This window comes from Corvus moneduloides, chromosome 3 (genome assembly GCF_009650955.1).
Source record: "Corvus moneduloides isolate bCorMon1 chromosome 3, bCorMon1.pri, whole genome shotgun sequence".
Lineage (NCBI taxonomy): Eukaryota > Metazoa > Chordata > Aves > Passeriformes > Corvidae > Corvus > Corvus moneduloides.
In genome coordinates, this window is record NC_045478.1 from 38,920,476 (window position 1) to 38,936,132 (window position 15,657).

Below are 15,657 nucleotides of genomic sequence, written 5' to 3' on the forward strand. Positions count from 1 at the left end.
GGCTGCCTTTCACACCCTTTCCTCCACAAGACCAAACTTGTAGCATCTCTATGATGTCCTCTGTATTGTTGCCTGGTCTACCACTGTAATGCACTGATTTTCTGGCCACAGAAACACTCAGCATCCCCTCCTGCACCCACAGCACAGTCTGTGGAAATCTGTACTCTTCTTCCAAGCTTTATCTGTTGAATCCTCTTACTTTTTTGAATGGAATTTTTTGCCATTTGGATTAAAGTTTCCCATCCATTGATGATCAAATTAGTTCAGAATCTCTTTGAAATATGTTTTAATAACAAAATACTGTTCCTCCAGTGTTACCTACCTGGCATTTATATAGACCTATTTAATATAATAATATTATCGTCTCCCCACATTAGAGGAAGTTCAGAGTAGAAGAGTTAATAGAAACTTAGTTTGCTCAAAGTATCATAGATGAATGCTCCTGAAGTCAATTTGTGTGCTTTCTGCTAGTAAAATAGACACAAAGGTCCTGAGGGTGGAGGAAGGAGAGAGATAACAGTATTTCTGATGAAATAAATTCCTATAATGGGAGTCAATTTGACTATAATTTCATTAAAAATGTCTATTATTTTTACATCCAGTGCTAAGAGAAGTGGAAATGGTTTGCACTTAAATTTTACTTTAGGTTTCTTTGTAACACCAAAAGAAAGCATTATTATTGTTCCCTCATCAAGTTCACTGTCTTCTGTATTTTCACACTTCTGGATGCATGAACATCACTGAAAGGTTCATGCTCATGTGCTTCCCCCCAGTGCTGACTATGGATTGAAATAAACCAGATTAAAATGAGCCCCAACTGAGGGAAGACTGTTTTGTAAATGTCTCAATCAACCTCCAACCTAAGCCCTACAGATCTCTGCAGAAGCTCAGCAGACTCTCACCAGGGAAGCAGAAAGAGCGCTAACCTATACTCCCACTGCAAACATTAACTAATTTATCCGGATGTCAGTGCAAAGAGTATGTCTTACCTTTGTTTGTACATGAAATAGGGAGATAGGGTCATGAGGGAGGGAAGGGGAAAAGGGCTCCTTGCTCATACAATGAATACAGTCACAGCTGGTAGATGCTGCTTTGATTTCCCTATGCAAGCGTGACTGACAGGGACAGTACTGCCCTACCCACCGATCCTCAAGGCTGGGATCATACAGGGATGAGCATACAGGCTTGGAGTGGAGCACTGCCCTCAAAGAACATGAGTGGGAGGTCAGTCACAGGGCACAGGTTTCTCTCAGTCTCATATCTGATGGTGGGACAACTGGAAAAGCAGGTAGGTAGGTGTAACGGAGGAACACAAGTTTGGGCAACTATGCCGGAAGCACAGAGCATAGAAACTTGACACTGAAAACAGAGGGGTACAGGTGAAATCTAACCCCTGCAGGGGTTAGATTGGGAGCTGCAGCAGCCCCCAGGCAAGGTGAGAGCAAACCTCGTGCTGTAGCACAGGAAGACAGAAGCGGTCTGGCTATTTAAGGCATTTCAGCCAAATGTTACTTCCATTCAAGTTAGCAGGGCTGCTTGGATTCAGCAGCAGCTGTGTGGGGCTTGGGTGCTGGCTGGGGTTAAACTATGACAGAGGACTAAAGGAAAGCAATATAATCTATTGAAAATAAATACCTCTTGAACAACTAATTGGGTATTTTTAATGACCTTACAAATTTAACTGACACTGCAAGAGCTTCAATGCTATGAAATAAAAATACTTAACACTTTGTTCACAAAATCCTAATAACACGGGGGAGTAACGTAAAATGTGACACATCATACTGATTGAGAAAGAATTGAGAGGAAGCATTGAAGACACAAAAATCTGCAGGAGATATGAAAGAGGAACAAGCCTGACTTCAGTTCCCTTTCTCTCTCTGCTGAGTGTAGATGTATCCTACGAAATTAACTTGCTGTGCCATCACCTTTGAGAATACTCTGAGGTTGTAAGAGACAATTATGCCCCACACATTATGCAAATACAAAGTCACATCTCTTAGGCACAGTGAGGAGCTGCCATGCAGAGGACCAGAGATCCTGAAGGACTGCTCCTGAAGGACTGCTCCAGTGAACAACCAAGCTGACACAAACTACATAGTGTGATGTGCTGGCCCAGGCACATCAATCCTTTTCCTTAATGCATACAGAGCAGAGGACTGAGCAGGGGATAGAGAAGTTACCAAACCTCTCCTGGTGTGCTCAAATGCCAGATCTGGTTTGGCATTCACACTGAAACACTGTAAAGTCAGAAATGGTTGAGAGAAGCACCACAAGAATTGTACATGTAACAAGAACTTAACAGCAGTGGAGGCAGGATCTTAATTAAGCAGAAATGATAAAAATCAAGATAGGCTTTCTAGTTCCTGAAAAATGCCACCTAGACAGCTGCAACTTGAAAAGGGAAACAGCCTTATTACAATAAAAGTCCAGGAGCTCATCCAAGTAGGTGGGCTACCAGCTGTAGGGTCATGCTGAACGATAAATCATCAGGGAAGACTCCTGCAGACCTCTTGCACAATTTCTCATGCAGCTGCACTTAACATTGAATGGATAAGCTACGTAACATTAGCCTGTCAGAAAATATGTACTTCAGGCACCAATTGGTTTCCTTCTGGTTCTGTCTGCAGCAAGATCAAATTGCACTTAAAAAGGGCACAATGGATCATGGCCATCACTGGGCTGGGGGGCCCCTACCTCAGAGAAAAGCCACTGACCTCTGAAAAATGTGGATCATTTTCTTGGAGGACTGAACAGCAATAACACTGAGGTACCCCTGTACTTTGCACTGGCACCACAGTACCACTGGAAAGCACAGGCATCAAAAGTAAACACATCTTTAGGGAAAGTATTTTAAACCATTGACTTTATTAAAATACTTAATACATGGTTTTTAGAGGAATGTACTTACATTTTCTGGAAACTCCACTGAACCCAAATTTTAATTATATATTTAACAAATGACAAAACAGTGGATGAATTCATGCTGTACACCACAGAATAGACAAGTTAGGGTATTGTTTTTCATCATCACCATCATTATTTTCCTGGCACAAACTCTTCTTTGCTTTTTAGCTTCAATCTCTTGAATATCTAGAAGCAGAGAAGGAGGTTTGCATTTCTCATGGCATTAAACCCATCTGGTCCAGGTGCAAGTCCATTTGTTTTCACCATCTTCATTCAAACCTTCCCCAGGAGCCTCCTCTTCCAGAAAAGCAAAGGTGACTGACCTCTCTGAAAAGCTACAGGTCACAGTGCAAGACAAGTTCAACAGCCAAATGTGAACATGGAGCTCTGTACCTTCTCGGAATCACTACTCTTCCAAAATATCCATTTCAAACTGAGAGTGGAAAAAAAGACACTGTCAAAATGCAAGGGCCAAAACACATTCATGGATTTAGTGGAATGCACATGGAAGACAGCTTGCAGTGCTGCAGCTCTGAAGTAAAAGGTAAACCAGAAGCCAGGTCTTGTTGAAATACAAAATGCAAGAGCTGGGAAGGAGAAAGACAGAAATAACCTGGACACATTCTTAAAAAAATGAAATGTCCTAACCTCAGGGAGAAGGCTATAATCATCATACACACTGCAATTGCCATGAACCATGGAGATCAGTGACAAAGTGTATGTTATGACAATCTCATTGACAAGTATAATCTGGGGGAAATTATTCATACCGAGCAAAGAAATAATTAACTGTGTGTTTCAATGCAAGATGCACAGAGGATGCATAGGTTTTCACATCAAATTAATAAGGCTCTTTTTAAGAGATCATTTTGCAACCTTGCATAGGTGATATTATATCTTTTCAATAGATAATGTGCAGAAACTATGTACAGTTGAAAGAAAGAACTTTAATGAAAGCATTTTTTCCCCTCAAGTTTTACCATAGTATAAAAAGTAACTTATATAACTCCTTCAGTTCTCTAAAACACATATGGAATATCCCAGAAAGAGAAACCAGGAACGCTATCTAAATGATGCTGTGTGCATTTATACAACAGGTTGAAACAACTAGAGGAGCCACCACAAAGCAAAGTCATAAAGTTTTCATATAGAAAAAAAAATGCAGGAGTAAATTTTGCTTACAAACATGAAAAGTCATTTAAAGAGAAATGCATTTTAGTTATAACAAATTAATGACCTTCACTAATCAGACTGCTGAATGGATGGATGACTCACACACTAAGTAAACGATAGAAAGAGCCAATTCAATCCCTGCTTGATAAATGGACAGTAAACTTTAAAATCTGCATTTGGTTTCCAATTAATCCCAGCTCAGAACAACTCCTCCATTAGACAGCCAGACGGCAGCTTCTCGAAACTCATATTATGAACATCTGCCAGTCCGCGCAACAAAAGCCATTAGGGCATTCATGTGCTCCTTCATTTGGTAAGAAAGAAAGTCAGCCAGAGGATGAGCACAGTGCCACAGGACAGCCAACCCTACCTTTGAAAATGAGCGTCCCGTTCCCTGGGACACTCATCCACCACCCCAAAATGATTTATTTTTGCCCTGCAATTATGTAAATCAGGAGACTTTCTGTCTGATGTGACTCTATTCCACTGAAACAACCTTCTCCTTTACACGGGAGTTGCCTGGCATTTATTTTGCCATTTTGTGCCTGGATGCAAGACTTCATTATTAGCACTGCTTATTACTCTTGCCTATCACAGTGATGTTTACCTTTTAGTAGTATTTACAATGGTATCACTGTGGAGAACTAAGCCCTGTACTAGAAACAGTCTCTTTAACAGAGACCTTAATACTAAGGATTTGGTACATTTCTGATCTACAGATAAAAAGGCAAAGCTACTATCAGCCCACTATACATTTGGCATTCGGTTCAAACATGGGGAAAAAGCAAACACCCAGCACATTCCCTTGTTTCAAAGGGATGCTATTTACAAGAAGAATTTGCTTTTTTAATATTTCAACAACAAAAACCCAGCTAATTTCAAAATTAGAGTAATCTAAGGCGGCTTAGTTTTTAATCAACAGAAAACACAAACAACATTGCTGTTTGCTGTTAAACGCAAGTCTCAGAAGTTCAGGGAAACTATGATCAGTTTTACTATGGGTGACAAATCACAGCTAGTTTAATAACAACAGTAAAAAAAACCACTTCTGCTTTTTTAAACACAGCTTCTAAAAAGTACAGCATCCCAATATTTCCTCAGTTCCAGATTGCTGACATTATAAATTAAAGGTGAAAAGAGATCCGTATATAAACAAGGCAGCTTTCCACTGACTTCATTTTACTTGGTTCTTGTCTAAACCTTTGGAAATTTAATCTTCAAATACCATAAGGTAAGGTTGAATTTATCAGTTACAAAACAATGTCCATTTGTATGTGGAATTCGGAAAAATGAAACAAAATGAAAACCAAACTCAAAAAACACACACAAGTATTTACAGCAATTCAGATCTCTGTTTTCCCAGCCTTCACACTTGCATGTCACCTTCTGCAGAACTGTACACACACGATCCACTGAGACCAAGGCCCTATGTTATGGTACGAGGCCTTTTGGGCGGGGGGGGTGGCATGAGTTCAGTGTCAGGATCAAGGTGGTGCTTCCGCATCTGTCCTTGGGAAGCTGCTGCACATCTGTCAATGAACTCAAACAGCATCTCCTTCGTCACTGGATTCTGGATGCTGTTGCAGACAGCTGGGAACAAAGAATACATTCTCATGTAACTAAACTGATTTGTTGTAGTCAGCACTTCAATAACTTCACCTCCTCTTGGCAAAATAACAACATATTCTGGCTCAAGCATTCACCCTTAAATACCCACTTTGACAAGGTGGTTGTGTCTGGAGTCACGAATCTCTGCTCTGCCCCCCAGAGAGCAAAGCAATGCCGTGGGCCTCTACTCTCATTAGAGTCTCTTTCTAAATAAACAAAAGGTGTGCGTGTGTATGTAAGGCTTCCTGGGGCAACTGTAAAACCACCAAGAGCTGACATCCTATTGAGGCAAGAAACAGCAACGAAGGCCTTGTGAGACATGGCTTTGAAACACACATCAAATACGAGTAGCTGGAAACAAGACTGGCTTCTAATATTGAAAACCTCTGAATTATGGTAACTTATTTTTTTCACCAGTAAGTACTATAAATACCCTAAACCTGCAATGCACAGTCCTTTTTTTAAAGCCATATACCTTCATGGGGCAGAAGGACTTGACACCAAGCAAATGGCGTGTCTGGAACACCAGACCATATGATGGAGGAGCAGCCATGGTGCTGCGTGGTGGCTAAGGCACACATGTACGGGCACCCTTGGGGTGCTTAACACAACTCCCCAGACCACAGTTTGTAAGTCATGGCCCATGGGATTTCATGGAACAAATAAATAGGCTTACTTCACTTTAAACAAATTAAATATTTTTTAATGCTTTCCTGTGTAACTTTGTATTCCCCTAATTAATCCTCCTGAGAGACTTAGAGAAGAGGAGGAAAAAAAGCGGCATGAAATTAAGTGGGAATCCTACAACTATCTTGGAAGAACGCACAAAATGATTAGAGGGTAATTGACAGCATGTAAGGGCTGGCCACAGTCAGGATGCAATTTCCATGCAAAACAATCTACTGACCCCCTAGAGTACTAAACAACGTTAGGACTCCTTAAAATGTATTTGCAATGTAGCATTGTTATGAATAACAATGATTCACAAAAACATTCCTTTCTTTCCTGCAGAATTCCAGAACCAATCAAAGGATTACTTTACAATTAATAAAGCACCTTTCCAGCCTTATTTTTAGTTATCTCTCTATTTTTGGTGAAAAGGTGCTTTAAGAGTTGCACAGTATTTGACTTTTGCAGTTGGGAAGCATTATGATTACCAGTAATTTAGGAACAGAATTTGAGTCACAAGGCAACTGGCGTGACTCAGGATCAATTTTTTAGGTCTGCCTTAGCTTAATCACTGAAAAAAAAGACCTTCTGCTTTCAATTTGAAAGGTAACAAAGTCCAAAAGCAAGATGCAGACAAGTGTTTATTTTGTTGCTATTTCAACCATGGGGAAAAATAAATAGCATTTTTCATCAGGAGAAAGCTAAGAGAAGAGAGAGGATCTAGAGAAAGAAATCTCAAATGAAAAAGTACAGCTTTTGGAGATGTTGAAAAATGGTCAAAAATGAAAACTCAAAGCCAAAAGAAAACTTTCTGACCTGAGAATTCCTATAGAAAATTTGCGATATATCTTTAAAATTCTTCCTGTAGCATTTAATTTTAATTTTAAATTTTAGGAAGTTCACTATGTTTTGGGAGAAAAAAGGTCAGGAATAAGAAAACTGCTCTACAAATAGAGAAAATGAGAAGAGGAAAAGGACAAATACATATGCTCTTAAGAATGAAGGAAAGAAGAATATGCTACTTATCAAAAAAAGGAGAAAACCCCAAGGAAAACTAACTATTGAAACATTAAGGTGAACCAGAGAAGAGAAATTTAGGTCATGGTCACAAAGATGTCGTTGTACTCGTATGACTTTTGTGGTCCATTCCTCTTTCCTGACAGGACTGCTCAGCAAGTATTTCAGCTACATTCTGTGCTGGTTCCCTAAGGTGCCAACAGATTTATTATCTCCTGGAAAAATGACCACATTGTGTTTATTCAAGATAATCTACTCACTGCTCAGGCAGAAATACAAATAGAAGAGTTTAGAGAAAATCCTACATCAGCTGTGCATGCCCTAGTAATTAGCATGGTCCTAAATATGACTAAACTTCATTTTGGCACTTAACAAAAGTCAGTATCAATATGTTTATTGTCATTCAGCCTTGCACACACTTCTACTCGAACTCTTACACTACACCTGAAAGTAAATATCACCATTTAATTTACAATATTTGGCAAAATATTTTTTGGTAGAGGAACATGAAAATCTCCCAACTCTGCACGGCTATACCCCACCTTTCAATTGTTTCCTGCTTCACTGTTTGTGTAACTATTGTTGAAACCTAAGATGACATTTTTCTCCTAGTAATTTTCTAGCCCATCTGCCAAATCATGGTTTTGGCATTTGTAATGGATTTTTTGTTCAACCAATTCCACTCATAATGTGCCAGTTTGCATTACAACCAAGCAAGCCAACACAACACTGGGCACTGATGTCAGCTGAAGCGATGCTATTGTAATAAAAACTTTCTTGGCTCTGACTTGAAAGGCATGCCCTGCCATTTAAAGTCATCTTTGCACAAGTGTTTGCAGTTCTACAAAGACTTAGGCACTTGCTTCTGCATTACCTGTTAAATTCTGCGTCAGAGTATTGGTTTGACTGACTTCATCAAATAATCCTGCAGCCAGAGGATTTGTGCTGTCTCAAAACTAGTGATGACATAAGCATTTGCAAGATGAGGCATTACTACAATAAGTTAGGGAAGTCAGGACTCAGACTAGAAATGAGAACACAGAGTGCCTTTCCTCCTTAAAACAGAACAGAGGTAAAACATTAAAATTTTAGCCTGAGAAACTTTTAAAGCAAATTGTTCCACTCACCCATGGCAGTGCTGTAGGCATTTGGAAAGCTTTTGTCTATCCTCTGTCTCATGAAGACCCAGCTGTTGTTCTCAAACTTGCACTCTATAATTTTGTTGTCATACTGTTTGAGTTCTTTTGTCACCTGTATAAAAAAAAAAAATTGTTTAGGATAAACAGATTGTAATTCACAATTTTTTCTTTCTTTTAGGCATAAATAATGGAAGATCAAAAGCTGCCCTGCATTTTTCAGCAACATGCCTCCATCCTACACAGAAAAATTGCACATAATACATCTCCATTTTACATACCATCAACTACTCAACATTTTAAAAATACTTTTCAAATTTGCTGTCAATATTCAGCAATTATTTTACGCTAAAACATCAGCAGTGCTAACAGAGGGGGGAAAAAAGTCACTTCTGGCCCAAATGCAAATAGGTTTCCATGGGAATAAACTGCTTCCAGTTTAAGTGCTATTGCCAGCCTAAGTGCATGAAATGTGTTAGCCATGTTGCATCAACCTTCTTTGTTGAAGGTCTCAAAGCAAAATGTCAGATTTCAGTACTGGAAAAAGTGTACAAAAAAATCATTCCACTCTTTACATGACTGAAGTTTTTTCTTTTCTTCTTTTTTTTTTTCTTCATTTGTCTTTAAAAATTAAGATTGTAACTTCAAAATAACGTGGGCTTTCAAATGGCATATATTCTAAATCTCCTTCAGGCCTCTCTTCATTGATTCACAGATTTGTCGGCAGCCAATATCCTGAGCTATCTGTCTTTCTATTTGGCAACTCTGTGTGGCTTGGAAATGTAGTTTATATGCATTGGACTTCGTAGTTGTTTTGGCTACTTCATCCTATGCATCCTAATCTATGATACAATGCAAAATTTGCAAGTAACCATGGTAACCTGAGAACCCTATCTAACACACTAACAATTTTACCCAGATACTTCACTTTGTTCCAAAGGCCCTCTTCAGCAGTATAAAGCTGTATTTAACTGCTAGCTGCATTTAGTTGCTATAGTTTACCAATAAAAAGCTGTACAAGGTAATGTAACACTTTAGATTCAGGATCTTGTGCATAAGCACTCTCATAAAAAGGAGGTGGTTATTGCAATTCATTAGCATAATTTCTCACCTCTGTTGTCTACTTGCTCTTGAGCAGTGACACGGGAATTTACTACTGTCAGAGAGATGCAGATTCGAAAAAGGCCATAGCTGTCTCCAGAGAGTTTAATAGCACATACAGTGGAAAAACCCATGAACCCCTTTTCCCTTAATTCCCAGGTAAAGACAATTAATTAAGGAAATTGTCCTGAGCATGGATCAAGTCCTTCTATACTGTGTGGTACAGGATTTGATAAGCAGAATCCTAACATTCTTGGTATTTACCCTGAATACTTGTGTTCACTCCTGGACAGGGAGCCTTGGGATTTTACCTGTCAAGTGAACATGGAACTATAAGAAAATTTTATTAAACTCGCTTACAACTGCATCCTGTCCTGCTGCAGGACTGACAGAGTTTGAGTCGGGTTTTTGTGTCACATACTATTCTTTATCCATTCCAGCACCTGAAAAGAGTTATTTTCCTCAAATCATTTACTCCTTAAGTGAAGTTTGTGTCTTCTGTTGATAATCAGATTGCTCAGATCAGCAATTTTTCCCTTTGCAGAATGCTCTGCACAGCAGTGCACTTCTTCCATCCGCACTGAAAAGCTACATACAGTCCAGAGGTTTGACTGACTCATGTTTATGGATTTTATATTATGTTTCATTAGGTGTGTGCAGGAAAACACAACGTCCTTTTCCAACCTACTATGGATACATAAACCCAGGAAGAAACTCCTGGCTGTGCAGTGCCTTATGGGGAAGGTATATTATTTTGAAAACAGCTGCCTAGTGGAAGTGGGGGCAGCAGGGGGTATGGCCACATGTCTGATTTTATGCCAAAGCAGGGAAATGTTAGAAAGATCACCTGACAGAGAAAGAAATGTATAAAATTGCAGGCAATGACTTCAACTAACCACCCACCTCATAAGGTTTTCTCATGGCTTATCACTCTTCTAGTGTTCAGATGCTCAGAATAGCAATAAATTGGATGGCAGCTTTATCTGACTGTGGCAATTAAGCAATATTATTAACTATCGAGAGACTTGCTTGGCCATTCATTAGCAATCTGGAACATGGATCTTTCCCCCAAAATATGAACACCTGCCAAAGCACTGACTTAAATGAATTTTCCCATTAGAAAACTGGTGATCACAGCCTTTAACATTTGCAAGTTGTAGTAATTACTTTACAAAGGAAGAAATATAGCACCTACTCTTCCCTGTACCTTGTTAAGAGACCTTAGTCTTACAAAGGTACTTATTCTAATATAAAAGAACCTTTTAGGAACTGCTGGGCATTTGATGAAAACTACAAGTACTCTGAGCAAAACACACAGTATTAAAAACACTCTTCCATTATTGCATCGTAGTAGACTTCTAAATGGGTATTTTTTTATACAAAAGATTGAACAAGGCCATGGTGATTCTTGTATCTGTAATTCACACCTTACATCTACCTATAATGCACATGCTACTTCTGGTGTTTCAGATTCGAAGTGGGACAGGGAAACCATCAAATGTAACTGTCGAGAAACTCTGTTCCTCTAGGAATTAATTCTGAGCTCCTCAGCACAGGGCCTTCTCGATTCTCCCTTTGCAGTGTGGACTTCATCCCTACTTCTCCCCTTTAAATATCACAGTCCATAGCAGTATTCAAATAATGCATCATCACTTCTCTTCCTGAGAGGTACTTCTGCTAGCTTCTAGTGCTTCACAGAAGATGAATTAGGAATGATGGCAGTTCTCAGCCAAAATGCTTATCCTCAGTGCTGGTACAGTGCCAGTGCTTCTGCCACACTGTTGATAAAGCGCCTTGAACCAGCATTCAGCAATTTCAAGACGGAAACTCCCACCACACTAAGAACTCCGTGGAGCCTGACTTAATTAAACATTTATTCCTTAGCCTATTTTCGGATAGCCAGTCAGAATTAGAATCCCAAAGGATCAAGCCTTGGACACGGGGCTGTCAGAGGTGGTGTGCATCAGAACAGTAGCACTGGTCTGGGCAACAACGGTGTCCTGGGCAAGGACAAACACCAACCTGTACACCTCTTCCTTTTCAAGAGGAAGGAAATTGTTCACCAGCAGCAATATTCAGTGTTCCTGCCCGTACTTGATCTAATTATCAGGAACCAGCCTACTTGCCCAACAGAAATAATTTCCAAAAACACAGAGGAGCATCCTTTTGGAAGCTGATTCACTACATTACTGCTAGTCTGCAAGGTGTGATTGGAAAAAAATTGGCTTGAGCTGCATCCCTGTTTCAGCAATAGTTCACTATCAAATCAGACTGATGTAATACAAGACCATTGCTTAAGAATGTCAGATTTCATGATTATATCTTCCCCTCCCTGCTGAGAAAGTCTTCCCCCTGCTGTCATCATCTGGGCCATTCATTGGGAAGAACTTCAGTGGGGTAAGCTTATTTCTTTTTCTAAGAATGAAGACAGTTAAGGCTTAGGAAATCTCTCATTTTCCAGGCTCTTTCTATCCCCTGTGTTCTGAAAGAATTAAAAATATATTTAAAAAAAAGATAAAATACCTAACCCATTTCAAATTTTCTTGCCTGGCTGAAAAATGGAGTCATTTTGAGACAACTAACATGCAGCTACAGTTCATGTTAATTTAGAGTAAATTGTGAAAAAAAACCCCTAATATATCTATCTGAAAAAGAGAAGAAATCATTTAAATCGAATGTAGTCTAGTCCCATGAAGATGCCTTCCCTATCTCTGCCAACTACCAGCTGCCAATGCTTTTCTGTGTCTCTCCACAGTGCACCTGACTGTCACAGTGGTCCATCTTTCTACTCAAACATCAGTCTCATCACCCTTAACCCTGAAGGAGAATGAAATTCCTGGGCAAGCTCCTACTCTACATAAGAGGCAATAACAATGCAAATTCAGATTTTAAGGTAGTTAAGTTAGTATTTCAGACAGCATGTCTACAATGGACAAGCTTAAACTTTACAAATGCACCTACTTTCCCCATTTTCAAGTTCTTTCGAAAGAAAAAAGGAGATAAGCTTCTAGATAAATGGAGACTTAGCAGACAGAAGCCTTATATTTCCATATGCATGCTTTTTTTCACAGCAATTGAAATTACTTCAGTTTAGTAAATAACCCCCTTTAAAGAAAGTGATGTCTGTAAGCGAAAGCTTAAAACATTCAATTTCAAATTCTTTCTCTCTTTAGATGCCTTCTTGCTGCACTTTCCCCTCTATTACCAAACATTTATAAATAGAAAAACATTCTTCAATCCACCTATTTCTATTCTTATTCCACATCCCTAGTCATCAGCCAATTTTTAAGGTCCCAGAAGAAAAGATCGTAATAGTAGATGCAGAAAATACTAACTTCCATGAGAAAAAAAATGAGCAGTTGAAATCTTAAAAAATTAAAAACATCTTTATTTCCAAATACAGAATTAAAAAATAAAAGGAACCATAACATAGAGGCAAGATGGATTCTAAATGCAATGGGTTTCTATTTTCTTTTAAGAAGAATCTGCCTTTTCTTTTCATAGCTAGCAAGTGCAATGAAGGCATTTCTTTTTGATAGGCTCAAGTACACAAACTGCTTGTTTTCTTTTTTCAAATGTAAATTCCAATGCCTGAAGGGGAGAAAAGTTTAGAGCTGCTACATAAGGCCCAGAAAGTGATTCTTCCTCTTACTGATATCATAACTACATTTTCTCCATTAGGATACATTCTCACAGCCAAAGCAAATAAACAAGCGGAAGAGGCACATCCCAAAATAAATGATCAGCTGTGTGGTCATGAAGGAGAAACCTTTTGGTTGCTTACCAGTCTCCTACTGCAGGAGAACTGGAGTCCCACACCTCCCTTAGGAGGTCACCCTGCAAAAATAAACCACATTTTTTTAAGAACTGTCTATGGCATTTGCGAGCTCCTTTTCCTGAGGGTATTGGGATATATTCAGCCACAAGTAACAGTCTAGGAAATAAAACCTCTACAGCAAAACACCACATCTCAGATTCCTATTTCTGCATTAGTCTCCAATGCTGTGACTGCCCACAACTGCAAAGTACTATAGACTTTATTTCCAAACTTCTCCAGTGGTGTGGAATGTCCAAGACAACAGGGAGAATTAAGCTGCCCACTGGTACTATGACTCCACAGCAGTAGGGCAACATCTGAAGATCAGGGAGATGCAGTGACAACAGTCAGGGAACAAAAAGAAGAATTACATGGAATTTGAGGAAACAAAGGAATCAAGACTTCCTGAAGGAATAGGATGAAGACAGAAAAAATAAAGAAGCAGAAGTAACAAAATAAAACAGCTTCTGAAGATATAAAGATAAGACAAACTCAAAGCAAGATCTTTTCAAAGACCAAATACTTAAAGGTGACAAATCCAAGGATGTTCATGTCAAACCAAGGCAAGTGAGAGGAAACGAGGTGTGAGAAACAGGGATCCAGGGAAAGCACTCTTACACGTGATTGCTGATGAGGTCATGAATATAAGAAATTCTAATGATTTGAGTAAGAACGTCTGAGACAGTCAATAGCCATGCAGTTATTAGAGCCCTCAGCACTTATGGGGCACAGTCCAGCACCTAACGCAGATCCCGAGTTGTTCATTCAGTGCTTCTTCCTAATTCTAGGACCGTTTGTTCAGATACTTTTAAAGAACTATTTTCCCCATTCATACAAAATATCTCATGATTTTCACAGCCAAACTTCTCAAACGATAAAAAATTCAGAAGACGGCTATTAAATGCCTGTGCACATAAATTGAGTACACTGAACCACGTGAATACTGCGTGCTGGAAAAAGTTGATCAGTTAATCTGCTTTGCATTTTTTGCTCAAGCCCAAACAGATTTTGTAATGCAGCTTAATATCTATTTCTAATCAAGAGATTATTTTATCAAACCATGGATTTCTTGCTAAACTAAACACACTGATTGTGTTTCCTTTTTAAGGAATATATTACCCAACAAATGGTTATCAGCTTGGGTAAACACAATACAGTTGCAATGGTTATTTAACATTAATAAAGCCTTCTAAGTGCAACTATGCTAATTCTCATGTACATAAGAAATGGAAATGTTCCAATTTTGAGATGTCATTCCTGAAAAAGAATATTAAGAAATATAAAATTTTAGCAGTCTTGTTCATACCTAATTAAACCACTATGTTAACACCAGGCACTGCAGAATCACAGGAAAAGCAAAAAAGAAAAATTATGTTCCCAAATTACAAGAATGAGGCTTTTTAAAATTGTGGATTTTTCTGTTTGTTTTTGACTTCCAGTGTCTAGCACTCTAGGTTCATGATTTAGTCTTCCTTTTTAACATATAATATTTTCACAAAGAATCTCTCATTCTTACACGTAGTAATTTAAAATATAGATACTGTTTTCTGATACATATAATGGGTTGGAGTCCTGGGGTTTTCCTGACAACTGACAGATGGAAACATCAGAAATAAAAAGCCTTCCTCTTATCAGCGATATTTAAAGTTTAATGACTTTCAGTGCCAGCTGGAAATAGGTTTCTTAATGTATCCTGGAAGGTCTCCTGTACACCTGACCTTGCCACACCATTTGAACTATCTGTAAGAAACCAATGTTCTCCTGAGCTTCATTTTTGACTCTCAGAGGAACACACTGGTATCTACGGCAAAGAAGATAACTGGCAACTGCTTAGGCCAAGATGTAGAAATATACATATGTTTGCACCAATGTTTTGCTCAATGACCAATCTTCTAGACCTTTTTTTAATACTTTTATATTTCTCATTTTACTCAATGGTAAAGCCATTTGCCATGGCAAACCAATAAACTCTTTAACACTTTTGGGCATTAAACTCAGGCATCTACATTAGTCAAAGAGCAGCTAACCTTCCTGCTAGACATCGCCATCTCCACCTAACTCCTGAGGGAACTCTAAAGCTTTAAAAAATCCTACTTTATTTTAATCATCTTCAAGAATGGGAAGCAGAGATTTGGGTGTCCATACACATCTCGAACAGTTAAATGAAACATAGTAATAAGTGATTGTCCTCCTAGATCAATTTCCCTTGCCTGGGCGCTCTTATCATCA

General features: G+C 38.8%; 1 protein-coding gene across 3 annotated transcripts in view; it reads right to left on the reverse strand.

Moving 5' to 3' along the window:
• Positions 1-2,849: 2,849 nt before the first annotated feature.
• The window catches only part of RNGTT (RNA guanylyltransferase and 5'-phosphatase), a 178,720-nt gene continuing 165,912 nt past the window's right edge, over positions 2,850-15,657 (reverse strand). For 2 of the 3 annotated variants that reach the window (XM_032105036.1, XM_032105035.1), the window contains 2 exons: positions 8,502-8,625; positions 2,850-5,670 (listed from right to left, as the gene is read on the reverse strand). In XM_032105036.1, the coding sequence (XP_031960927.1) occupies positions 5,507-5,670; positions 8,502-8,625 (288 nt within the window). In that variant the 3' untranslated portion in view covers positions 2,850-5,506. Of the gene's footprint in view, positions 5,671-8,501; positions 8,626-15,657 lie in introns of those variants that run through there. The other variant, XM_032105037.1, reaches the window with a different exon arrangement.